Source organism: Haemorhous mexicanus, chromosome 21 (genome assembly GCF_027477595.1).
Source record: "Haemorhous mexicanus isolate bHaeMex1 chromosome 21, bHaeMex1.pri, whole genome shotgun sequence".
Lineage (NCBI taxonomy): Eukaryota > Metazoa > Chordata > Aves > Passeriformes > Fringillidae > Haemorhous > Haemorhous mexicanus.
In genome coordinates this window covers 6,948,590-6,976,044 of record NC_082361.1, presented here as the reverse complement: position 1 = coordinate 6,976,044, position 27,455 = coordinate 6,948,590, and the positions used below count along the sequence as shown (strand labels likewise).

The following is a 27,455-nucleotide window of genomic DNA, read 5'->3' as shown; positions in this document are numbered from 1 at the left end:
ATTGTGCTTTAGTTTTTGTGGTGAGGGCTACCCAGTGCTACTGGAAAACCCAGCACCTGAGGCAGAAAGAAAAACTCTGCTTTGCCTTTATGATTTTGGCTTTTCTCTGCTTTAGGGACTATCTAGAAGGGCCTGAAAGATGAGTGAGTGAAGATTTACAGGTGCTGCTCCTCCTCTGGCACCACTGAAGGCAGCACCAGCCCAGGGCAGGACATGAACTGCAGCTCAAGCTAAACAACCCAACACATCCCATTTCCCAGCATCTGCTGAGCCTCTACCTCTGGTGAAATGTCTTCCAAGACGGAAATTCCAAAGGGAGGACAGCTCAGCCCTGCACCCATCCTCCACCTTTTCTGTGTGGTCTCACCAAGGAGGGGAGAAAACTCTTCAGTTTTAGTCCCCACGGGCTGCCATCCCCTCCTGTCCTCCAGCAAAGCTCAGCACAGGCTGCAGGAATAACTCAACATAAAGCTGGCATAAATCTCAACAGAAGAAATATCTTTTATCTTTAACCATTTACTCCCACTATAGGAATAATGGTAGCTCTTTTACATTTACATATAACTCTTATTTGTTTGTTTGCTTTGATTTTTTTTTTCTGTGTATCTCTTTGTCTTGGCACCTGCATAGCAGAAAACTTGACAGTTCAGTACAGAAGTTTGCCCCTCTCTCTGCTCCTCCCTTTATTTCCTCTGCTGCCTCTGAGGACTCGCAAGCAACACCCCCAAGGTCAAGAGAGAGTGCGGTGTTACCCTTTTATGACGGATTATAGAAATAACAAACATGCCTGACAGTCTTATACAGCTGCTAGAACGGGTTTAGTTTTCAACAAATGAAGAATTTCCTCGTTTTTTTTTCCTCTTTTGTATATTAATTACATTTTACAAATCTTATTTTCCCCCTTTTCTTTCCCCCCACTTTTACTTCTTCCTTTTTACTTTTTTTCCTCTTTCTCTTTTTTTTTCTTTTTTTTTCTTTTTTTTTGTGGGTTTTTTGCTTGTTTGTTTGTTTTATTTTTCTCTTTTTTTTTTTTTTTTTAATACAGCAAAAGGATCAATCACCAAAGTGTCCATTGCTAAGTCCGGGGTTAGCAGAGTTTGGCTGTCATCTGGTCGGACTGTTTGAGGATCTCGGTGTTGTACAGGTCCAGGGCGTGGTTCACTCGGATGATCTCGCTGTTGGTGAGCTTCAGGCGGTGCTTGAGCATACAAGAGAACAGATCCAGCTGTGGTTTCCCCGGGGCCACCGGAGGCGCCAGGCGGTTGATTCGGTCCCGAATATCCAGCAGCAAGAGCATGACGGAGGAGGAGGAGTAGAACTGCCCGCCCTGCGTGTAGGACTGGTTGACCTGCTGCACCGCGCTGCGCAGGAGGTCCGCGTTGAAGCGCAGGCTGTAGCCGTAGACCTGCACGTCTGAGATCTTGATGTAGAACTGGCGCTTGGTGGGGTCGGAAAGGTCCACGGGCCCTTGGCCAGTCTCGTTGCGCAGGAGGGAGGGCAGCCGAGTCCGGCTGCGTAGGTAGATGTGGACGGTCTCAAAAAAGGTTTTCCACCGGTTGCCCAGCAGCAGGGTCCAGTTGTAGCACTGGCTGTTTTGGAGGCGGATTTTCTCCCAGCGCGGGTAGCCGTACTCCCCGAAAGGCATGTTCCAGCCCTCCGAGTGGCTCCCGCTGAACGGGTTGACGTAGACAAAGAACATGGGGTCCAGGCTGCTGTTGCGCATCTGGCAGATGCGCATGGAGATCCCGATCACCATGTGGATGAAGTCCATCCGGTTCTTGTTGCTCTTCAAGGTGAGGGACATGCGCTTGCGCCACCGCGGGTCGAAGAAGGTGTCCAGGCGGATCTCGTTGCTGATGAAAGTGGTGTGCACGTACAGGCGGGAGTCCATCTTCTGCAGCAGGTACTTCAGCTCCAGGTCCTGGAAGTCCAAGTCCGTCTCAAAGCTGATGAACTGCTCGCTCCGCTCCGAGTCCACGTTCTGGGGCTCGCAGCGGCCTCGGTAAAGCTTGTAGCCCTTGTTGCACGAGCCGCAGAGGGAGATGTTGGCAAGGCTGCACATGGCACAGCTGTTGTTGCCCCCAATGATGCAGGGGATGGGGCGCTGGCACAGACTGGTGCCACCGTGGCAAACGCAGCTCCGCTGGCTTTCCAGAAACGTCCCCCAGAACCCGTTCTCGTTGCAGTAGAGCAGGGACTGGACTCGGGTAAGCCATTCCTGTATCGTCCTGCAGGAGAGGAGAAGGAAGAATTAGCACTGTAAGGCCCCACAGGGAATCAGTGTTGGCATCTTGCTGGAGCTACAGTGTTTTCAGGGATGTGTCTGAGGCAGAGCTCTCGGAACATCGATGCCTTGCCGTGGCTTCTGGGAGCTATTCCAGTCTATTTCTAGACTGAATCTTTCATCTGCTGTTAACTCCTTTGGTGATGAGAAAAATCCTTCTAAGAAATTGCTACCAGTTAGAAATGCTCACCTGAGCTCTCTATCTTCACTCTGCACTAGGAGCCGAGACAGGCACTGTGTCCTGCCAGCATTCCAGCAGGGCCACATTGACATGGGAATGGAGCTGATAAAGCCATACCAGAGGCTGTGGGGCTATCAGGACATCACAAGGGCAGCAGAACTCCCAGGCTAGCAGGAGAAAACTGCCCTTCAGGTCATTCACCCTCTAAAAACCAGACCCATAACAGGACAAGGCAAAGCAAACAGCAACCTCTGCTTATGGTGCAGAGCTCAGAACAGTAGAAAAGAGGGTGGAAGCTGGGATGCATAGAGACAAAGCTGCTAAAACTATTCCTCCTTAAAAAAACCCCAAAAGTCTTCTGCTAATTAATCACTTCTTGAAGTCTCTCCCTTAAAATCAGCCCCACTCACCCACCCCTGAGCCCCACCACTCCCACAGCTGCTGGATCAGCACTTTCAACCCCACATCCTGCAGCCCTGGAACGACTCCTAGAAAATGACACTGCAACCCACGTTCACTTTTTGCACAACCCACTGGCCACGTTGCCTTGTTTCCCCCTTTTCCCCCTTCCCACTGCCCCAGGAAAGCTGGGTACAGCGACTCCTTTCTCAGCAGCCCTGAGCAGAGCCCTGTGTGCAGCCGCTGCTCCCTCCCCTCCACCTCCCCCCTGGCTAATGAATACTTCATTGTCTCCTCTGGGCAAAAAGTTCTTGGTAGTGCTGCAGTGAGAGGACTGGCTAATGACAAATTAGGATTCAGCCCCTGTAGAACAGGAGGAGTGATTATGGACAGAGGCTCTCAGAGCTGGATTAGTGAAATTCATGGCACCTGCATCGCCTGACCTCCGAATAATCATTAAGCTGTAGGCTGTATCAAAGAAGGCATTAAATGATACAGCAGCAAAGAACAGCAAGATGATTAGGGGGAGGGAGCCAGTGGAGGGATGAGAGTGTAAAACAGAGGAAAGCCACCAGAACAAAATGGGGAAGAAATCTCAGCTGATATCTTGCGATGGATACCAGTAAATTTCCTGTTCCCCAGACGAACTTTGTGGAGGATGGTTGTTTGTTGGGGGGTGTAGATATTTCTGTCTCCTTAGCCATTGCAAAGGGTCATGGAGAATCAGCCTAATTGCTAGAATCCCTACTCTTCTTTTCTTATCTTCCTTTTGGAAACACCACCTATTGCTTTCCCTGAGGACAATCAACTGCAATCTCTTTTTTTTTTTACATTGCCTTTGAATGTATCATGCAGGCTTACAATTATGTGTATTAAAGAGAGAGAGGCTTGCTCTTAATAGAACCAAGCCATCCTTTCAAAGCCACTGGCATGCTTGATAAGCCTCTGTCATTCTGTACAGCAACAATTAGAAAATGAGAGTATTTCCCAGCTCTGTGAGGAGAAAGATGGGCTGCACCTCTTCCACTACAGAGCTCCTACCACACTGCTCCCCTGCCTAGCTGCAGATGCAGAATGACAAACAAGAAAAGAAATTATAATATGCCTGCTGATGTTGACTTAAACAAATCAAGCACATCAGTCAGTTAAAAACCCATCTGCCATCATCCATTCCACCCTCCTTCCCCCACATTTCATTGTAGTAGTCGGAGGCTCCCTTTCTGCTTGGCTGGGTTTTTAAAATAGATGATAAATACTGAAGACATATTTGTCTGAATCTTTTGGAGTAACATGGTTGGATGGAGATTTCCTCGCTGCTGCTTCACTTTGTTGTTGTTGTTGTTGTTAAAAATTCAAAAACAACTCAAAATTCCACCTTGGACATGCCTGTGGCTCCTCCATCACTCAGCCTGGTCAGAACAGCTCAGCCACTTGGCAGGGATGGGCCAGGTTTAGGAAGCTCTCCAAAGACTTTATTTCATAATCTCTTACATTTAATAGATATTTCTCCTCATCCCTAGTAAGTCCATCAATTTTTTGTCTAGAAACATGAGATTTCTTGGTAATTAAAGAGGTGTTAAGCCCTGGAAGTGTTTTCTGAGCTGCACAGTGATGAAATGAAAAGTCAGCGTGTTCAGCAGCCAGGGAGCTGGATGAGAGCGGTAGACAGCATTCAATCTGTCAATTTTGTCTTGAAACAGAATATTTAGGTAATGAAGGAAGTGGACAAACAGTTTCTCTTCAAATATTACTTGGCCTGACCCTTCCAAGAGAGGCATGGAAGAAAAGGCACTCAGACTCATTTTTCTCCCCAAGATTTTCCATATTGCTTCAGTCCAGACAATGTAGAGAGACACAGAAAAGGATGTTTGTGAAAATTCAGAAATGCAAGTCTCCAAAAAAGGACTTGAAGCAACTCAGCTACAGGTTAAGGCTGAAAGGAGCCAGCAGGAGGGGATTATTAGATATCAATAATTGCTGTAGCAGTGGAAAATGCTCTCTCCACCTATAATAAATGGAAAATCTGCTCTTTCCACCTATAATAACCCTGCCAGACTTCTGCTCAGTGAGGTTTTACAGGTTCACGCTGCATCTCACAGCAAAAATGTGATGTATTCCAAGTGAAACTAAAGCTTCTCCTTTCACTCTGGAGATATTGAGGAGCACAATCCAAAAATGGGCTGAAGCACCTTGTGCTCCACATGTCTCTTTGAACAGCAAGTGGAGGCTGAAAGCTCAGCTGTGGATCTTGAGGGAAAAACCACAAAGAAAGCAGTTTAGCCTGCAGAACAGACTAAACTTATTCTTGCAGAACTTGAAGAGTAAGTGATGCCCTTCCCCTGGGTAGGTAGAACCACACAGAAGGGATATGAATGTAGTCAGGAACGTGACAAAAGTTACCTCCACCTCCAGGAATTTCAACCCACTCCCAGATTTTACCGCTTCCCCCAAATATCCACGCCAACAACCCCTACCTCTGAACACTGCCTGCTGGGATTAGTCCCAAACCCAAGCCCAGCTCCACCAGCCCCTGAGCCCAGCTCCCCCGTGCCTGAGGAAGGATGGAGGTACCTTTCCCTAGGCAGCTGGTGGTTAGGATTGTGCCGACACCGGACACTGAGGCCAAAGAGTTTGCGGGCGGTGCGCTGGATCTTCTGGCGCTGGGCTTCCAGCGAGCTCTGCAGCAGCTTGTAGCGGTTCTGCAGGTCCCAGTCGTTCCCCCAGTGCTGGTGGATGCTCCCAATGGTCAGGAAGTGGTTGCTAGGTAGCCTTTTCATGAAGGATTTAAACTCATCTGGAACACACACACAAGAAATGGGGAGAAATAGGGAGGTTTCTGAGTTGTGACAAAGGTTTTTATTAGAAGGGTGGAGAAGGAGCAGAGATGATGAGGCCATCAGTTCTGCCAGGGGAAGGTGATGTCCATTAACTCACTGCTCTGTCACTCTGCCCCAGGAAGCCACTAATTCCATGGCTGTTGCTTTTCTCATATAGGAAAAAAAACCCTATAGGGAATATCAAGGTGAAACAACACAGTTAAAATGTACGTGGTGGAGAAAAAAACCCAAAACCACAGAAATTCCCTGGAACATGAGGTTATAGTCTAAGGGTTACAAACAAAAAGCTGGGAGTTGGAATCATTTTCAGTTAAAGTGTTCTCATATACATTGTTTTTTAGCTGGTCCTGAAATGCTCTTTGTTGTTGAAGACAAAGCATTTTGCTGTGTAATTAAAAAAAAGGGGAAAAACAAGGCTTTAAAAATTCCCCAGAGGAAAGGTTTGGATGCTGTTAAAATGTCCTGGTTTTGCATTTTTTAAAAAAAGCATTCTGATTCTTACCTCTCATTTAACTCCATTTGAAGTTAAATGAGTTGCACTTTGTAATGAGGAAAATAAAATAAAATAGTTTGCAGGACTTGGATGAGAAAAAAGGTGTCAATTTTAGCCAAAGGAACAAATCCAATTGATCGAAGAATATATTGCTCAGTCTTGCTGTTTATTGTGTTTGTTGGTTTTTGGTCACTTTATTTCCATTTTATTTTGTTTGATAATGAAAAAACCCACTGTTTTGCAGGCTTTGTTTGAGGGGTTTTTTTTCCATCACAATCACAGATTCTGTTTCTGTTTCTGATCAGCCCCTCCTTCCTACCTGAGAAGGGTGGTTTGCTCAGACTCTGATTACCAGGCTGGGACATCCTCAGATGAGGAAAAACCAGATGGTTCCAACTTTCTCAGGGGAAAATAACTCAATTTTTGATGCTAGAAAACCATATTTGACACAGAGAGACCTTGAGAAATGCAATGAGTGGGACAATAAGAACTCCATCAAATGCAATAACGACAAGAGCAATGTTTTGTACCAGGGCAGAAAAACCCCAGGTGTCAGCACAGGCTTGGGCACAATCAGCTGAGGAAGGTCCTGGGGGCTGAGGTGGGTCAACATCCTGTTCTCACTGGAAAAAAGCTTCATACCATGCTGAATCCTGCTTGGGGAAGTTGATATCCACCTTTTCTTGGCACTGCTACACCTGGGGCACCCACCTAAAAGGGATGAACAGAGACTGGGAGGGCAGAGCTGAGGGACACCGAGGTGCTCTGAGTTCTGCAGAGTCAGGTGTGGGGAGCTGCACTGGTCTCATTTGGTAAAGAGGCCAAGGGATATTTAATTACAGCAAAAGGTACTCACAGACCTGAACAAAACTCCTCTTTTGAGAGACAGTTGCTGTAACAAGGAGCAACACACAGTTTGCAGCTTGAGAAATTAAAGTGATTTACGGAAAAATTTCATCACTTGAAGGTAATGCAGTGCTGGAACATGATCAGAGATGTATAAAAATCTTCCATTTTGGACTCTGCTAGGCAAAACCAAGGCTGACCCGACCTAGTGCTGGCTGTGGTCCTGCTTCTAGAGAGAGGCTGGACTAGGACCCTGCCATAAACTTCCCAAACAAGCCAACAAGAACTATAGCCATCTTTTCCTCTACATTTTCTACATTATTTCTGATCCTTTCCCAATATTTTTTTTTTAATTCCTTCATCCTATTTTCAGAAGGAAAAGGAGAGCTTGTAAAGGCTGACATCTTTTCAAATAAAAAAAGAAATAATCCATAGAATTAGTGGGAAAAAAAATCAGATAATTTAAATCCTAGTACAAAGTTAAAGATATTTGCATAACAGATTTCCTATGCTAGAAATTTCCTACTTGCAGTTCATGCTCAGCTACCCAATAAAGGATATTTGTACATCAGTCAGTCCAATCCTGACATGGATGGTAAGTGGATGCTCACATCCTACTCATCACATGGTGTAACTGAGCTCCTCCTCAAAATAATCATCATCACTGCACTACCAACATCCCTGGGACATCTGCTTGTCTCCTCTATCCCCCAAAGATAACCAAGAGATTTTTTTTTAGTCATCTCTCAGGTTTTCACTGTGTTTTTCATGGTGCTGCCAGTGCCCTTCTCCTCCCCAAACCTGACTCTGTGCTTTTCCGTGGGCCTCTGGAACCACCATCAGGAATAATTGCTTCTGTTGACCATGCTGATTACTCCGGGTACCTTTCAGCAGTAAAAGCCTTGCATTTGCTTCCCGCCCCTTATAAATCAATTTCCTCAAAAGCCTTTTTGTGCAGGAGCCCAGGCTCTTTTCCCTCTGATGATGAATGTGGTACATTTTTCATCGAGACGGGCGAGGCAGGAATTTCGGTGCAGTGTGCACATTTTGCTACCGCAGTGCAACGCTGGGGGAAAAACAAATGAGCAGCAAATCTGGCAAAATAAAAGCTGGATGGGGTTGTTTAAAATTAGGGTGATGAGGAAAAAGAAAAGTACTTTAAACCAACATCGTTTCTTCGTTATTTATATTTATTTATAACTCTGCCTGGAAGCCAGTGGTATGGATAGGGATATTCCCTGTTTCTGGGAATGCTTCATTCTTAACCCTGAGAATTTCCAATTAATTAACAAGTCTGTTTGCATTTGTGGTTATTTTATTCCTCTGCACAGCAAACCTTGCTGACGGCTGGGACTACACCTCCCGTGATGCAGCTTGGTCCCTCTGTCTGCTGAGTCACCCCATCCCTAAGGCAGTCCCATGGCAGTGACTCAGCATCACAAGTGGCACCACGGGGAATTGACAGGTCAGACATCTCTTTCACAGACGAAATATTCCTTTTGCCAGTGTTAAAAAAAAAATAAAAAATCCCATTTACATCACAAAGCAATAGTCTTGAATAAACAAACAAATTAACTCCATCAAATGACTTAATTAAAAGTTGGCATTTTTTTAAATCCACAATCACTGAAGTTTTTGACCAGCCATTCCAAAATGCCAAGAATAAGGCAGCACTATTTTTCTCAATTTACCCACAAGCAGTGAAGCAGAAGGCTAAAAAACCTCCTGAGCTGATTCAAAACAGCTCCAGTTCCCTGCAGCCTCCTTGACTTTGAAGATACTATTCCAAATCACAGCAACTCTTGATTCGCCCTGCACAAGTTTTTCAAATTAACAGAGGATCCAAGACAGAGCAGAAGCAGAATACAAATGTTTTGGGCTTTCAGTGGCTTCCTGTGCAAAATGGTATTTGCTTTCAGAGCACTCCGGTGCCTTTCAGTCCACTTTATTGGAAAAGCCTTCAGATGTCATCAGAGATTTCTCCTCTGCTGTTCATAATGAAGAAAATCCTCTAGTTATTGGGAATATTTATTAAAACAAAGAAGCAAAACACTAATACTGCAGTCTTTTGTGATAGCAACTTCTATCTCAAAGGATAAGTTCACGCATGATGCATCAAAGTGATGAATCAGATGCAGCAGCTTTAGACATAAAGATAATCACTCCATCTAGCCCTGAAAAGCCTCCAGCCCTGGGTGGAATATGGCAGAAATTGCACTGCAATATGTCACTTTAACATGGCAAATGAAAAACACCTTCCCCCATTCAAATCTCAAGGGGAGGGAGCCTGAATATAATTATCTACCCCAGCCTGTGCTTGGATTGAGTGCAGCAAATACAGAATGTGGGACTGGAACTCTCCTCTCCCACCTTCTCAGTGCTGGGTTAGATCCCCTGGGATGGGAAGGGGTTTGGTGAGACCAGCCTGTGGCTCTTTAGCACCTTTGGGAAGATACTGTGCCAGAACTAACACTGCTTACACATAACCAGTGGCAGAGCTGTGCTGGCAGGCACTGCCAGTAATCCTTGAAAACTTGTGCAGTACTGAGCTGGCAAAAGCTCCTGAAATCCACATTTCTGGTTTGCCCTGGTGTTGCCCAGCCTGTTACCATGATATTCTCTGAAAAATCCCTTCGCCAGGAATTTTTCTCCTGACAAGATGAGCTTCTCCATGTTTTGCTGCTCTGGAATGTGGCCTGGAGATTGTTTATGCAAACATGTGAATTGTTTTTAATTAAAAACCAACCACAGCCAGCTGTGTTGGACTCTGAGAAGTCAGTCATGAGCTTTCATTATCATTCTTGTTTAGCCTTCTGATGTATCCTTTCTCTTTCTTTAGTATAGTTTTAGTGTAGTAAATATGATATGATATAATATAATTATAATATAATATAATATAATTATAATATAATATAATATAATATAATATAATATAATATAATATAATGATAAAATAATAAATCAGCCTTCTGAGAACATGGAGTCAAATTCTCATCCTTCACCTTGTCCTGGGGACCCTCACAACACCACACCCAGCCCATCCATCAACCCACAGAAACTCACAGAAAACATCTGACCTTGCTAGCTGGTGACCTTCTCCTGGAACTGCCCAGCCCTGTGGCTCCCCAGTGTACCTGGGGGGATCTGGTCAAGGTGGGCATTAGCCTCAGGCCATTAACTCCCACCCTGGCTGCTCTGGCTGCTTGAGCACCAGGGTGACAGCATGAGTGGGACATAAGGACCTGTGCACAGCACAAACACCAGCAGGGGCCACGTGCTGAAGTATGAAGCAAATCCTCAACAGCCCTTTGGGGAAACATCACAGGCTACAGCATTTCAGTTTTTGAAGAGATTAAGGTGATATTCGGCATGAGAAAGAAAGAAAACTTATGAAAGATTTGTCTTGAATTGAGCTGGTCCTTGAATTGAGATGGTCCTTTTCTCAGTTTTCTTCCTGACATGGAGATCTGGGCAGTTGTGACAACAATCATTGAAGAAAATGTATCTGAAAGTGGCTGGTTAAGACAGAAAGATGAGAGTCAGCACAGGACAAGCTCCTGATGAAGTTCTGCTTGGTGCCTGTGTGGTTTCAGGGCAGGAAGGCCACTTGCTAAAGGAGAGAATTCACTGAAAGTGTTGCTCTTTCCCACCTCAAGCCCTCAGGAGTGTGTATCCTGTGAGTACAACACACCTCCTACAGGTAAACTACTCCCACTACCATCACCAACACAGAACAAACTCCGCTGACACCCCCAGCCTCACCTGGGGAGAAAGTGGAAAAGAGAAATGTTCCCAACAGCAAACATTGCCCTGCAGCACAGAGGAGTCATTTTCCCTTCTCCCTGCCTCAAAGGAGGGGTGCTCTGGCCTGTGGGCTCTTCTCCCTCTGAATTGCTTCCACCAAAGCAAAATAAAGCATTCATGCAAATCTGAAAAGCAATTTCTGCATCATTCATATTGTGGAAGTTTTCTCTGTAAAACTGTTAAAGAGATTTGGAGATGGTTTGGTATGAAAAATTTTAACCAAATATATACTTCCACGTAAAATATTGCTGTACACATAATTCCATGTGTGGTGTGTGTTCCTGTCTGTTTGTTTATTAGAGGAAAAAAGGGTAAGACTTTCAAGACTAAGATCCTGCCTTTGGGTTCAAATCTTCTATTTTTTAGCCAAACTAGAGCATTATACTGAGGGAATAAAAGATTTTTACCAGGTTGTAACCTGCCACAAATTGAAAAAGCGAGTTTTGCTCAAATACCTGAATTCTCCAGATCTTTATAGGCTTCTGTCCAGGTCTTGGCCATGTTTGCCAGGGTGTACTCCATGATCTGGATGTCGGTGATGGGGCAGTTGCACTGTGGGAACTCCTCGGAGCACTGGCAGCCGCACTGGCTGTCCCTGCAGATGTACTCGCCCTCCCCATTGCACATGATGTAACTCAAGGCAGACTGGACAAACTTCTCTTGTAAATACTGAGGGAAGATGATCTGGAGACCTGGAGAGAGAACAACAGGGTTATGGGAGGAAAAGTGAAGTGAATTAAAAAGTAATTTCTGGTATTTGTTCGTCTTTTCAAAACCTGTTTCATTAACAGTTTGGGAAAGTTGTGGTGAAGAATTAAAAGCTGTTGTGAATAAGGAAGGTACAAATTGCATCCCTCCAGGGAAAGCAGTGATTTAGCTGAGAACAGAGCCCATCTCCTCTGCAGGAGAAGGGTGACAAGAAAATTCCCCTTCCCCAACACCCTTTCATCCCATTCCCAGATCCCAGCACAGTACTTGGCCCTGAATGCAAAGCCTCCCTTATTCCCAGGTGTGGTGTTTTTGTCTCCTGAAACCAAGGGCTAGTTCTGAAGCAATGAACATTATGCTGCTTTGACCTGTTTTGAGAGATACTAAATGGGTTTGGTTCCACAGAAAGAAGGGAAATACACACTGAAATGGAAAATGAGAAGGAACAGGAAACAGAAGAAAGGAAAATACCATGAGAGGGGATTTTTAAAAGTGCCTTGCAGAGTTAAGTGCCCAGCTCCCACAGCATAAATACAGGAGTTGGGTACCTGAGCCTTCACAGCTTGCTCCCTGCTAGGAAGGCTACTTGCCAAATCCTATAAAAGTGCAAATGGATTTAGTGCTGATGATTTCAGTGTTGGTTGGCAGACTTACATTAGCAGGGAGATCTATCCCCTTGTCCCTTTCTGCATGGCAAGTGTTTGTGTATGCATCCATCTGTGCAGGCATCAGTGTAAGTGCCCCCTTGCTCAGGTACCAGAGGATGCAATAACACTCTAAGTGTTTGCCCTGTGCACAGTGTACGTGGTCTTCCATCCTGTCCTCCTCCAGACTCCCTGTGGATCTCCCTGAGGATTCCCAGCTGTTTGCTCCTACCTGGTCAGTGCTGCCTGTCAGCCCCTGTCAGTGTCTGTGGAGCATGAGGCAGGCGACAATAACTCCAAGTCTTTCAGGGGACAATAACTCCAAGCCTTTCAGGGGACAATAACTCCAAGCCTTTCAGGGGATCTCTCAGGTTTCTGTGGTTGAGATGATCCCTGAGGTATTAGAAAGTCTGGTTTTTTTTTTTTTTCCCAGCCCTGCAACCGAAGAAGAAGTCGAGATTCCTTGGTTCTGCTTTTCAAGGTTGTTTATTTTTCCTTATCTGTCACATTCTTTCTCTGACCTGCTGAGATCTGTCCAGCAGGTCAGGTTGTGGCACAGTCCCTGCCCTTGGGGTGGTGTTAGTTTTTTATCCTAAGAACTAGGTGTACTTTATTTACAATAATTTTCCAATACCTATCACCTGTGTTAGACAGTCTGTCTCTACTCTAAACCAATCCAAAAGTGCCACCATCCCAGCAGAAGATGGAGGACAAGAAGAAGGAGAAGAGGGACAGGACATGCCCAGATTCCTCCATATTGCTTCTTGAACCCCATTCTAAAAACTCCAAAATTCTACTTTTTCACCCTGGGACAAATTCACTATCATTCTACTCAAACTCTTGTGGCTTGTAACTGTTCCCACAAAGTTGGTAATTTTTTCCATGGACTAAAATCAAAGGCACAGGTGTTTTTGACTGCGTGCCAAGGTCTCTGAGCTCTTTGTCAGGATCTCAAATCACCCAGGGCAGCCAGAGGAATGTCCTGGATCCTGACAGGGACCCCCCTGGAAGAGGCCAGGGCTGGAGGGGCAGTGTGAGGAGCTGATGGCAGCGCTGAGCTGCGCTGCAGTGAAGGCACGCGGGTCAGTCACCATCTGTTTGTGCTTCTGCTGCACTGCATTACCAGAGCCATGCCTGACAGCTCACTGGAGTGGAATGAAACTCAGACAATAATTCAGAGGATGAGAGTGTGCAGGAATAGCAAAAAGGGTTGTGACCCCTTTCAGGAGTGCAGGCCCATCTCTGATGGGTTGTGTTCACCCCAGACAAGAGAAAAACAGCAGGTGGTGACCCTGGGACCCCCATTACCCTTTTGCTTTTGGATCCAGAGAAGCACCTCAGCCTTAATGAGGTCCCTCTGGAAGAGCAGGTTTGGGGGCTCAGGAGGCTGTGGAAGGCACAGGGAGCCCTGTTTCCTCTGCCCCTGGCCTGGGTGAGCATGGTGCCTGGTGGCAGCAAGCTGCCCCTCTGCCTGACCCCGTTGGCAGAGGGGCAGCTTGCTGAGCATGGAGCAAGGCTGGAGGGTGCTCCATCCCCATGAGCTTGGAGCACCCTCCAGCTGGGAATGTGTTTGTGACACTGACACAAGGAAAGATTTCCACCCTGGCATTCAGAGACACTTTCTGCATAGACCCTGCTGCCTTTTCTGCATTGCTGTTGGGGACTGGAAGGAACACACAAAGAGCTGACCAGGACAGCATCCCTGCAAACACCTCAAAACTGGCCTGCAGAGAATCATTATTTTCAGATCCCTCTGAGGTCTTTTTTGAGATGTGTCTCAACAAGAAGCTCAGATTTCTTCCTGCTGTCTTCAGGAAGTCCTGAAGTTCAGCCTCTTCCAGGGATTGTGATTCTAGGACAAGGGGGAGTGACTTTAAACTGAAAGAGAATAGATTTGACATTAGGAAGATTTTAGATTTGACATTAGGAAGAAATTCTCCCCTGTGAGGGTGCTGAGGCCCTAGCACAGGTTCCCAGAGCAGCTGTGGCTGCCTCTGGATCCCTGGAAGTGTCCAAGGCCAGGCTGGGCAGGGCTTGGAGCAACCTGGGACAGTGGGAGGTGTCCCTGCCCATGGCAGTGTGGTGGAAAGGGATGAGCTTTAAGGTCCCTTCCAATCCCATTCTGGAATTCTATGATTTATCTGAAACAACCACTACAGAGGGATGGTCCCCTGTCAGATCCTCACACTGATGTAAGTGCTGGCCCCACCTGCCGGGATCCCAAACTTTCCTTCAGGATGGAATGAAAGTGCAGTGCTGTTGGAGAACTGATCCACAAAGGGGACCAGAGAGCCTGGAGGCAGCTGCACTCACTGAGCTTTCAAGCTCACATGAGAGCAGAGCTGGACTTCTTGATGTGCACTGACTCTTCATTCATGGTCCAAGTCCCATGAACACATTTTCCACTCTGCTTCGTGGAGGAGCAACCTGCTCTGGCTCTTTGAGTATGATCAAATTACCTCAGGCTCTCAAGTTCTCCACAGTTTCTCTTTGAATTTGAACTTGGATAAAGCACAACAAGCTGTTTGGTCCCAGCTACAAATGATCCTGGCTTTGGAGATTTTAATTTTATTTTTTTTTCTGGAAGGAATAGGTGTGAAAAAAGCAACTGAAGTTTCAAGGAAAGGACCTCCCAATGCAAGGGACATCCACAGTGCATTCCAGCAGATGCAGAAGTGTGAATACCCTGTAACCTCCAAAACTCATCATGTTTTAACACTGCAGTGCTTCACATGGATCCTTGCTTTTTGCCCATAAAACTCATGGTTTCTGAAAAAAAAAAATAACACTTCCAGAAAAACATCCTCTTGTAAGAAATAATATAATGTTTAGGGGGCAATCAGACCTTTGTACACTTAGCACCAACTCAACAAAACACTTTTCTAAAGACTTAATTTCATCAGAAAAGCAGTTTTGCCTGAAGCGTTTGACAAGAAGCCCACACAGAGCTGTGTTTGCACAAGTGACACCCAAATCCAGCCACTCACTGGAGCACCAGTGTGCACACTCCACACACAACCCCTGACTTGGAACAGCTGCTGGGATTACAGGTGACCCACAACTTCCAGCCAGGAAGTTCCTTGTGGAAGAAACCAGAAACTTCACAGCTGAAATTTCTGGTGCTCAACCAGCAATTTCACAGCTGAAATACAGCTGTGCCTATTTCCACAGAAGTATTTTATATATATACAACTAAATATTTACAGATTCCTCATCATCCCCAGACAACGGCATATCGATTTTTTTCATATCAATTATATTGATATCAATTTATTCATATGAATCTTTTTGCTTTAGTTCTGAGCATCTCTGTGTTTGGATATCAGCAAGAGATTTCACAAGCTCTGTGCCAGCAGCAGCACCTCACCCAATCCTGGCATCCTCTCTTTCATGTGTAGCTCTATCCCATGCCCAGGGACTAAATATTGCTGGAATTCAGTGAGTTATGATTGTCAGTAAAGCACAGGAGGCATCAGTCTTTTGAGACCACTGCTCTGGGTGCTTCTGTTGCTACCTGTAAAGCAGGAAAGCTGGAATATAACAGCCCCACTGAGCAGCTTGTGCTAGCAGGGAAAGCCTTGCTGCCAGCCACAACCCTAATAAAATATCCCAAATGCTGTGTTGCTCTCTAAGAAAGTTATTTGGATATTGAAAACATTCAAAAAAAACATATATATGTGCGTGTGTGTGTGTGTGTGTGTGTGTGTGTGTGTGTGTGTGTGTGTGTATATATATATATATATATATGTATTCAATATTTCACTGCTGTCTACTGATGAAACAACCTCAAGTCAGCAGCCAAGAAGAGGGGCAAGCTGGTCTTAAAAACTGGGATTTTGGACCATTTCCATGGGGAGAATCCCTCAATCCAAGCCAGGGGGCACAAGGAATGGGCTCTTCCCCAACAGCAGTCTCAGGAACTGATAAGATGCACAAGGAAGGTTTGCTGCTGACTTGGATATCTTAGTTTTTTAGGCAATTTATTGATCAGAGGAGGAATTCTGCCACTTTGTAAAGCATGAAGTTCCTCTTTAAAAATGAAGAGCAGCACAGATTTGGTATAGGTTTGTCTTAGATAACTACAGGCAGAATATGAAGTATCTGACAAGGGAACATGTCCTTAATTCACCCAGAAAAACTATTAGAGATAGATGTTTGGCTTTAGACTGTATATAAAAGGCTTCCTGCATTAAAAGAGGTAAATTTCCCCAGCTCTAAATTAGAGCTATTTGAAACATTTTCCACAGAAGAGTTCTCTGTTGAAAATGCAGTTCCATTGAAGCATTTTGCGAGAGCATGTTGACTCCAAAAGCACTTTTGACTTTCTAAATGTATTTTTTCATACTCCCTCATTTCACTGCAGTGAAAAGCTGAAATGTTTTGTGTTGCCATTACTGTTCTTTCCATCTTGGAAAAAGCTTTAATAGTAATTAGAATGTAAATTCTAATGTTATGCTATCATATATGCTATGCAGGTATAGAATACGTCTCTCTATGTAGTTATTGATGTATAATATATAAGGGTATTTACTCATATATAATAGTAAATATTGAAATATAATATATTTAATACTATATAAGTATTGTATACAACATGCATTATGTATAGTATTATAATATGTGACCAAATTTGATGTAGCAAATGACCTGATATTCAACATTTCCTTTTTGTTGTAGCACAGCTTAGAACAGCACAGGTGTCAATAACAATATTGATACAACAGGACATGCCTCTGAAATTTGGAGTTCCTGAAATTCTTCAAAATGTTGGGTTTTTTAGTCAAATGTTCCAATTTCTGCCCAGGACACTGGTCCAGGGAACACAAATCCCCCTTTCCCAAGAGGCTGCTGTAGAGCTGCTGCCACCCTGCCCTGTATCACCACAGGGATCCTGCTCCAGGGGGTGCTGGGAGAAAGGGAGACCTTCTGTGATAAATATTGTGTATATCTATGTGTATATCGACCCCAGAGCATGTCATGCATGCTGGGCCCACAAGGATACTGGTTTATAAATTAGTGATTCTTTATTGTCTCAGTAACCACAAGTGCAGCACCAGACACCCTGCACCATCCTCCCCCAAAATCAACCTGCCCAAACCCTACATGGGCTCATGGAATCATTTAGGTTGGAGAAGACCACCATGATGACTGAGCCCAGCCTTTGGCTGATCACCACCTTGCCAACCAGACCAGGGCACTCAGTGCCACATTCCACCCACTGTGTCTCCTGAAAGGCACAGCTTTGAAACCCCAAGTCCCAGGGCTGGGCAGCAGCAAGTTCAGACAGAGAAATTCTCCCTGTCACGAAGAAGCTGCTCTTTTATTGAGCCAGGCTCAGAGCTGGAGTGACACAAAGGCAGGAACATGGATTTCTGTCAGCAGCTCACGCTCAGCTGCTAATCAGATCAGAGGAGCCTTGGTCACGATCCATTACCTGCTGCAGCCCTGTGACTAATTTGTGATGAGGCCTCTCCGAGCAGAGGAAGGATCCTGGGTAATTATCCCAAGAACCACACTCCAGATTAGGTAGAAAGCTCAGGTGGAGCTTTAAAGGTCACTTTGTTCTATTAGGAAGAGCTCCTGCCTTCCTCCCTTCCCTCGCTGTCTCCTTTGGCTTGGCTCCAGCCTCTCCCTGCACTGGGTGCAGCCATGGAGCTCCACGAAACCCACGTGTGGTTGACCCCAAATGTTCTCTGTCTACTCCCATCAGAGATCACAGCCTCATCCCCTCTCTCTCCTAATTTTTCCCTTTTCCTCCACCTCCTTCCCCCTCCCTTGGTTTATGTCCTCTCTTGTAGGATCAGATAACCAATAGCAGTCTATTGATTTACCCACTTGTCTGCCTATAACCCGAGCTGCCTACTGATTTAGCTGTTTCCCCACTTATCTCATGTGTCATCCTTGGGTTTTCATTACCAGCAGCTACCATCACAGTGTAAAACCCTCTCAAACTGCTTATTGTTAATTAGGTAAGAACTAGAACTCAGTGATTTGGATAATCACTGCCATAGTGAAAACAACCTGCATATTATTTTTAAAGGCAAATAATAACAACAATAATATTATATCCACAACATTACTTGGTAAATGAAACCCAGTTTCTGTGAAACCAAAGATTAAAACAGCACTTGCCAAATTATACTCAAAGCGGAAGATGTAATGTAGCCCATTCATCTGAAAAATTAAAATTTGTGCAAGTACAAGGATTTGAGAAATAAAACCATCTGGGCAAATGAGCAATTAAATCCCACATTTCCTTATTTTGTCAAAAACTTGGGAATAACCTTCATGAATTACATGCCCAGTGATTTTCCTCCTTCTACTGAAGTTGACTTCTTGCTAACCAGCATGTATTTATTTATTAATTCAGCCATGACCTCTATCTGTTGACTTTTGGACTAGCTCCCCATCTGGGACTGAAGCCATGGCTTCTAGCATCCAAATAAAACCTCTGTGACTTTTCCCAAAGATTATGGTCATTAGAGAGTCCTGAGAGCTGATCTGCAAACCTCTTACACAAATCAGCAGTTCGGGAGGGACGGAGGGACGTGGGCAGAATTCTCCTTCAGTACTGATGGAAGAGGTCACTTTTTTTTTATGTTGGTGTGTGTATCATACACAGAAGTCCATCAAAATTCAGTGGCAGGGACAGGCACTTCATTGGGGTCAGCCCTAGCTCTGCTCAGCTGAGCCTCGTGTGAAGCCACCAGAAGCTGCAGGGAACTTCCAGACACAGCAGAATCACAGCAAAGAAAAGAGGGGGAAAGGCTCAGAAAAAGGGCACTCCTCTCCCATTTCCACCCCCCTCCCTGGTCCCTGGGCCCTACCTTGCAGGTGGAGTTTGCTCTCAGTGCTTTGCAGAAGGACAGAACTCACAGAGTCCAGATTGTCGTAGCTGTTACAGCCCAGGGGGCCGGTCCGAGTTTCTGTTACCTGCAGAGGATGTAGAAAAGAGAGAATGTTCCCTTGGACTGCAGCACCACACCTTCCCCAGGCTTTTAAAATCTTTTAATTCAAGGACTCCTTGTCACCATCTGATAAAACCCAAAACACATCTTCCCTAGTTGGGAAGAAAAATCCCCACCCTGCACAGACCCTGCTAATGGTTGGTGCAGTCACAAACTGAAAAATCAGAAGGAATTGTGGCTGCTTTCTTTAGGGGACCTCAGGTTATTCTGGGCTTGGCAATGGGATCCTGCAGATTGATGTCTCTCACAGAGGATCTCCATTGGAGAGCATCAGAAGCCTGTAGAGGAATTATTCCCTGGCTTCTCTTATTGGAAAGCAAGAAACAGAGATGGATTGCCAGCCCACAGTGGTGCCTGGTGCTCCCACAACAGATGTGAACAGCAGCCCTGTGCTGAGGATGGATGGAGGCACAGATGACCTGCAGTGCTGCTGCTGTTGGTTTCCTGCCCTTCTGGAATTCACCACGGGTGATTATCTGCTGTCACTGTTCCAATATCTCAATACAATTTCCCATCCAGAAGGGAACAGCCTCAGCCATGAGACAGCACAGAACAATAACGAGAGCTGAAACCTTTCAGAAATGGCTAACAATGACGACTCCATCCACATCACCTTCCCTGGAGTGAACTCAGCAACAATAAAATCCCTGCCCAGTGTAGGATGATTGCTTTCAGAGAAGGCAGCCTTTGCAGAGCCATTTTCCCTGTTTTGTATTCTCGGAGCCACTTCCCTTCCTTCCTGCTGCAACCCCCAAGCTGTCTCTCAGTCTGTTTCATTCCAGAAGCCTCAGTAATGCCACACTGAGTTTTTCACCATTTCTTGTAGCAAATTCAGCTGAGAGATGTTTTGCAGCCTTACAGCCCCAGGAGACAAACACTCCTAGGAGGCACAGGGTTGTTCATTTCACAGACCTGCCTTTCCCTTCCAACCTCCATCACTGATCTGGGTCCTCTGCTCCTCTCTCCCTTCCAGAAGTCACTGTCACTCTTAGTGAAAGTCTCCTGTCCTACACAACCACCTGAATGCCCACCTCTTTCCAGACATTAGTGACCCTGGGGAAATCAATTCTTCAATTGAACAAGAGAAAACCTAACCCTGGGAACAAAAGAACTTGTGCTCAAAGAAGACATCGGACTTGGCAAAGCCCTGCCCCAAATCCCTAGAGAATCCATACAAGGCAGACAATCTTTTTTCCTCTTCCTAAGGCAGGATGTGGTACCTTGATTGCTCCGGTAGAGATCTGGATCTCATGGAGTCTCCTCATGGTGCCATCACGATCTACAAAGTAGGAGGAGGCGAGCTGGTGCAAAGCTTCAACGCTCTGGGTGGCGTTTCCTGACTTTCTGTCGAGGCGGCTTTTGTCCATGTACATGGTCAAGGCCTCCTCTCCTGCAGCAGAGAGAAAAGGAGATTTCAGGCTGCCAGGCAGGGCCACCTTAACAGGAGCAAATGGAGTCATCTACTGCACCTAAAGAAAGAAAAGTCCCACACCTAGAGCACTCTTGGAGGAATCCACCCTTCCTCACCAGCACCAGCACCCCAGGGGGACGTACAGAAGCCTCCTCCTCTATTCAGACAGCAAGGCCAAGTCCACCAGATAAGTAAAGCAGCTCCACTGATTTGAGTAGACAACATTTTGGACATTTTTTAGCCAGCAGAGCTTTGCCACAAAGGATTCAGCCCATCTGTTCCACCTGAGGCATGTTCTCTCTGTAGGCAGTGCCTCTTGAATGATGCACACCTGAGAGGAGATCTCACTTTGTGCAAGTGTCTGTCTGGCCTGACTCCTAGAAGGGATGGATGATGACTGCAAGCAGAACACAGTGTGCAGTGGACAAACAAATGTCACTTGGCCCTCTTCAGCTCCCAGTGGCCTTGCAAAAGGGGACGGGGAAGGGGATGAGTAAAGAGAATTAATCAGAGGAAAGAGCAAATAAGAAAGTTAATTTGAACTAACCCCCTTTGCTGCCTTCTTTCCTCTCCCAGAGACTCATCCAGGAAATATAAATAGAGTGAAAATACCATACAAGATAAGGGACAAAAGCAGGTGATTTTGAAATGGTAACCACAGAGAATCTGGGAGAGAAGCAGTTAAGAACTGATAAACATCAGCAGAGACCCGAATGTAACAAAACACGTCTGAAAAGGACATGCAGCTGAGAAGGACTATTTACCTCATAATTCAATTTGTGCTGGGTGAGACACGTTAAAATCCAGTCCATTCTTAACAAAAGGCTGGCATTGTGAGAGGTCTTAAAAGGTGGAATGCCATCCTGCATCCTTAACACGTGAAACTTGGATTTTAATAAATGAAGAGAAGACACAACTAGAGGAGGAATGTGCCATTTCTACATAACTCTCTTAATGAGAAGAATGGTGCTTGTTCTGATTTGATAGATGAACCACTGATGAATTCACTGCCTCTGGCAGTGATAGCATGGTCCAAAAAATATGTACCACTGCTTTCAAGGCCAAAAAATATTTCACTTTTCATCATCTTTGCATAATTTTTTTAAGAGAGCAAGGACTTACTTTTCTTTAATATTCTTACTAGCTAAAACAATTTGATACATCCAAATGATTTCTTTTATTGCATATATGAAAAAAATAACCCAAAATCCCAGTAAGCCCTCCCCCTCACTTTCCCTGGAAATTTTCCAGCTTTTATCTGAAAGCCAAATGCCTGAAAACAAACCAGAAATATTCTGGCTGAAAATCAAAATATTTTTATTAGATTTCAGTTTTTCAAGCAATAGTTGTGTTGAGTATTCAGCCTTTGGCTTTAAGATGAAAAATTCACTTTTTTTTTTATTTTGTGGAAAGAAGGTACTTTTCATCAAAAGAATTGATCAGTTGAAATCTTTTAATTAGGTTTGCAGGACCTAAGTGGAGAAGTTAGGCATGTAAAACTTTGTCTTTAATATTTTGTTAAAAATAACAGACTAGCCTTCCACTACTATCAAAGCTGTGGTAGTAACAATGCCATCGTTGTTACCTCTCACAAAAGCATTTTCCCTGGAAAATGACCAGCTTGGATTTCCTTTATCACCATTACCATTGTTAGGTGTAGAGCTTGTGAGGGGACCTGGGCAGGGATCAAGGCTCTGCCACATCAGGCTCTGTCCACCCAAACAAAGTCAATCCATCTTCCAGAGGATTTAACCCCCTGCATCTAATGAGACACAACAGGTGAATACAGCAAACACTCAGCAAGGCACAGGGGATAAATAAAATGTCTGTGATTAGTGTGAGGAGCAGTGGTCACTGCACTGACCACTCAATGCATTTTTGAGTTTCATCTCTTTGTGGTTTTCAGGGGGATTTGAAGGAACTTTGTCATTTTTATGAATCAACTCATTTGAAAAGGCTGGATCAGTGGGAAAGTGTATTTTGAGCCAGAAGTTCTGGATCTCTCATGTAACAGAAGCATTTAACTGCAAGGAGATGCAGCAGAGGGAAATGAGAAATTATGTTTTGCCACCATTTTGTGAGGCTGTGGCAGGAGAAGGAAGATCTGGGATAATTCTCCCCTTAGCTGTGATGCACAGCCATCAACTCTTCATCAATTACACCAATAACTGGGGAAAAAAACAAAAAAAAAGAAACCAAACAACTTTCCTGGAAAAAAATCATGCCTCATTTTAACAGCCAAAGCATAAAAATCAGGACTTTTTCATTCCAGCCTGGCTCATTGTCACTAGAGGAATGCTGAGGCTGGAATCCTTGGCCAGAGGGCAGGCAGGAAGCCTGGGTGGAATCCCATCAGGCAGCAGCACTGCTGTCAGATCTCCTCTTGGGTTTGGTCCCTTCACAACACAAACCAGGCACTGAGAAACTCAGCAGAGAAGAAAAATCTGTGCTCTGGGGCAGTGGGGATCAGTGATTTCCCCACAAAAGTTGTCATTTTTTTTCCTCCAAAGGAAGAAAACAGAGAAGGCCATGAGTGATGATGCTTTTTTTGAAGGAGCAGTGCTGTCCCTAGGATTGAGGGGTGCTGAGCAGGGACACTGCTGCTGGAAACCTGTTGTGTGTAGCTCTGTGCAGAGCTGGAAAAGCACAGCATCCCCATGGAGGGGTCACATGGGAAAGCAACTCTTGGATCAAGAGAGGTTAACAGAATTTTCCTGCATTATTAAGTCTTAATTTCTCCTTTAATTAAGTGAATGATATGTTCCAAGTTGTTTTTCCTTGAGGGATTTTCCTGAAAATTGGCTCTCAGCTCCGTGTGCTCCATCCCAGAGCATGGATGCCCTCCAAGTGCCCCCTCACCAGTGCCTTTGTCAGGAGCAGACTGGAGCAGAGCTGGGTTTTTACTGGCTGCTCTGCAGGCTGAAAGGCACTGGAGCTGTTCCTCCTGTGGCCAGGTGTGAAAACCTGGTGCTGCTCCGTGTCCCACCCTCCTGGGGGCCATGCAGCAGCCAACCTTTCAAGCCAGCCAATTCCCTGCGTGCTTGTCACTCCCTGCCACCTCCTCAGACACCAGGCTGAGCTACAAACAGCCATAACCCAGGGCACAACTGCCTGGAGCTCTGCTGGGGACACACCAGAGCCAGGATGTGGCTGCTTTTATGTCCCAGAGCTCTTGTCCAGCCCCAGACTGTGATCAGAGCGTGTCCTCCTTGCATAATGCATGCCCAGCTCCAGCTGCATCTTCCCTGGGACTGCCACTGCCAAGATAAATCCTCTTTTTCTCCCCACCATTGCTCACCGTGCTCAGGGCTGGTGGGGTGTTTAGTGCTCCCCTCCAACAGCAGTTCTCATGACAAGCCTCTGCATATTTAAAGTTGTTGTGTTGTAAAATCAGGGGAAGAAACAAGCCCCTGTGAATAATTTACAGCCTCAGCCAGGCAAAATTAAAAATATATTTTACCATCAAAGGTCTTTCTTATTTTGAATTTTCATGGATGTGAGTGGCAAGAAAAAGAGGAATGTCAATGGAAAAAAAGTAAACCAGCAAAAAAAAAAAAAAATTAGAAATCTCTACTCGGCTGTCTTGGGCTCTGTAAAACATGGTCTTGAAAAGTGAATTCCTCAATAAAAAGCAGTTTTTCTTTACCCAGACTTCATTAAGGCCTGAAGAAAGCAGTCACTTGGGCTCTTCCATGCTTGGAAACCTTTCTCTCACATTTCTTGCTGATGGAATGGACTTGTCTAGGTGCCTGGACTGGAACAGCAGCTCAAGGATCTTTGAAGGACATCACCACACCAGAGGCCATTGGACTTCAGGGGAACTGTGCCAATTTACCTACCCACCTAATTTGTGCATGAATCATGCACACATCTAATCTCATCCCAGTGTCTGCAGAATGCTCTGGGAACAGACAGATGGCCAGAAATTCCTCAAAGTTCACTACAAACACAGCAATGTGGCAAGGCTGGAGGTGAGGTACGTTAGAAGAAGCAACAACAAGAAATTCTGAAGTAAAATTGACCCTTTACCACTGCAGAATCCTCCTCACAGATAGTTGTTCTTGGAAGAACAGCATGTAAATGAAAGAAAGGCACACCCCAAAGGGGGAAAAGAACCATGAAAATAATACAGAGTGGAAAAAAGAACCAGTAGTAAACATCAATAGGAGCTGCTGATTTTCACCCCTCCAGTTTCAACAGTAGCTACTCAAAATGTTCCTGCAGCACCACCAGCAGCGCCTGCTCAGGAGTTCATGGCCCTACAGGGCTCTCTCTGATGTCATCCCTGACACATTCTGTGCACACACAGACCTCTCTGCAGCCCTTGCATACACATTTTGAATTTTACTGAACTGCTGTTTTTCCAGAAGTCTGCTCCATGTTAATGCATTCAGCCTTCTGGCCATCTCTTCCCCTCTGTTCACGCTCCCTGCCCAACTCCTTGAACTCCCTTTTCCTGGAGCTCTTTAAAATTCCTCCAGTTCCAGCAAGAAAGGATGTTTTTCCCCCTCTGCTTTTGTTTTCATCCTGTGAAAAAGAGGGGTGAGCACATTCTGTTGTGAAGCTGAGGGCAGTGGTGCAGGGCTGGCAGGACAGTCCCCCCAGCTGAGGGACGTGTTTCTCCTGACACACAGGGTCAGAGCAGCCCAGGGGCACAACTCCCACCTCACACTCTGAATTCATTTGCAAAGGCTCTTTGGGGACACAGGTGGGCTCTGGGAGGGGGAGCTGCAGCCTGGCCTGTGCCCCCACTGCTTTCAGAGGCACAGGGTGGTTCAGACTGGAAAGGACCATAGTGGGGTATGAGGTTCAGCCTCCCTGCTCCATGGGTCATCCCAGAGCACGTGGCACAGGACTGCACCCAGCTGGTTCTGGAATAACTTCTGTGAGGAGACTCCACACCCTCTCTAGGCAATTTGTTCCAATGCTCCCAAGAAATTCTTCGTCACGTTCAGCTGGAACTTCCAGGGCAAGAGTTTCTGCCTGTTCCTCTTGTCCTTGTTGCTGGCACCACCAAGATGAGTCTGATCCATGCTCAAGGCACCCCCCTTTAGATTATTATACTCATTAATGAGGTCTTCTCTCAGTCATCTCTTCTGGAGACTGAACAGCCCCATCTCCCTCAGCTTTTCCTCACAACAGATGCCTGTTGCCCTGGTTTTTTTAAGTTCTTCTAAGCCTTTTGATGTTTGCATTTTTGTAATGACCTTGCTCGTGCACTTTCTGTAAATAACTGATTGTTTTGCATTCTTTTCTGGAGGAGGAGAAATTTGATGGACTGTTGGTTTGTCCAGTGTCACTGGAGAGGTGGCACTGTCACCCTCCAATCCACTGTCACTTTTGGAAATCTATAAATGTTGGAGTCAGAAATTAAACTTCCCTGTTTTTTACCTTGGAGAGTCCAGCGTGCACATCATTTTATGTTGTGTCCTAGAGTGACAGATGCCCTGCTCCCCTCACCACTGCCACAGCCCCTGCTGTGCCAAACTGGACACACTTCCAGCACTGCCCAGTGCCTTCCCCACCCTGTTGTGTTGTGATTTTAGGGTTAACCCCAGAACCTCCAATCCCTCCCTGATAATTCCCTGCCAGGTGTGTCAATCACCTCTCCTTCCCCCTTCCCTGACCCCTCCCAGCACTGTCTGTCAGTCCTGGCATTCCAGAAGGGCGTCAGTGATTGGCAGATTCAAAGGATGCCCTCTACCCCCGGGGGGCACTGGGCCATCCAGGTGTCCTTTGTCCCCTGAGACCTCCCCTCCTGTACCTGGCTGGTGGCTCCCTGTCCCTTCCCTCCCCTCTCCCAGGGTTAAAAGGAGCAGCACCCACGGGGTCAGGAGTTCTGGTGGAGCTGGGACTAGGTTCAGAGGCTGTGGGTCAGAACAAAGCTCTGGATCCAAACCCTCCATCAGAACCCACTCCTTTCCTTCACCATCGCCTTAAAGCTTCTCCAGCAGAGGTAAAACTGAGCTCCTGCACGCCTGGACTTGTCCCCACGTGCCCAGCTGCAGCAGCCAGCCAGCCAAAAGTGTCTGTGGGGTGAAACACCACAGTGCCACTATTTGGTTCAGCAGCAAGGGCCAGACAAGCTCGGGGCTGTCCCGTCTGGCTGTATTGGTAAATATTGCAATACCACCCCCAGAGCCAGCCCAGGTGCCACCTACCTCCCAGGGTGGCAGAGATGAGGAGGTGGGTGCCGTACTTTTTGATGATGGTGTCAATGAACTGCTGCGTGGTGGGTCTCCTGCCCAGCAGGCGGATGCTCCTCTGGAACTCGGGCATCAGGGGCAGCGGGTTGTGGAGCAGGTCCCTCCTCTCGATGGCTGTGTTCCTCACCTTCCAACGGGCAAACTCCCTGTGCCACAACACAGGAACACAACAGGGGTGAGGCTCCCAGTCTGGAGGGGCAGGGAGAGTCACCAGGGGTAGGAGAGGAGGATGGAGAAGGGGCCAATCCTGTTGGACACCCCCATGTGGATACGCACATGAGGTCACAAGGCTGGACAGAGGGGAAGGGGAGGAGAAGAGGAAAAGTGAGACATTACTGCACAATAACCATAAACTACAAGGGTCAGGCTGGTGAGGAGGTGCCCTTGGAGTCATCAGAGGTGTCTGTCAGAGAGCTGGACTGCCCTAAAATAAAAGCAGGCTGGTCTTTCCACCCTCCCACACTTTGGGGTCTTTCACTTCTCCATAAAGCAGCAAAATCTGGTCTCTGTCAGCAAACAGTCTCAACCACAGATCTAGCCCAAACTGATCATTGTTATATCTCTAATGCCCACAAGCCTTCCTAGCACACTTTTGCAAAGCAAAGCTAAATAAAATACATTTTCTCCAAACATCTTCACCTTTCAGCACCATGAGTATGACAAAAGAGCATTTT

At 45.9% G+C, this 27,455-nt stretch overlaps 1 protein-coding gene across 1 annotated transcript in view; it reads right to left on the bottom strand.

Annotated features, from left to right (window-relative positions):
* Positions 1-477: 477 nt before the first annotated feature.
* BRINP1 (BMP/retinoic acid inducible neural specific 1) overlaps positions 478-27,455 on the bottom strand; it is a 90,827-nt gene continuing 63,849 nt past the window's right edge. Inside the window, exons 3-8 of the mRNA XM_059865220.1 lie at positions 26,737-26,927; positions 20,385-20,554; positions 19,024-19,129; positions 11,300-11,536; positions 5,436-5,658; positions 478-2,228 (exon numbers count right to left, since the gene is read on the bottom strand). Of these exons, the coding sequence (XP_059721203.1) occupies positions 1,088-2,228; positions 5,436-5,658; positions 11,300-11,536; positions 19,024-19,129; positions 20,385-20,554; positions 26,737-26,927 (2,068 nt within the window). The 3' untranslated portion in view covers positions 478-1,087. The remainder of the gene's footprint in view (positions 2,229-5,435; positions 5,659-11,299; positions 11,537-19,023; positions 19,130-20,384; positions 20,555-26,736; positions 26,928-27,455) is intronic.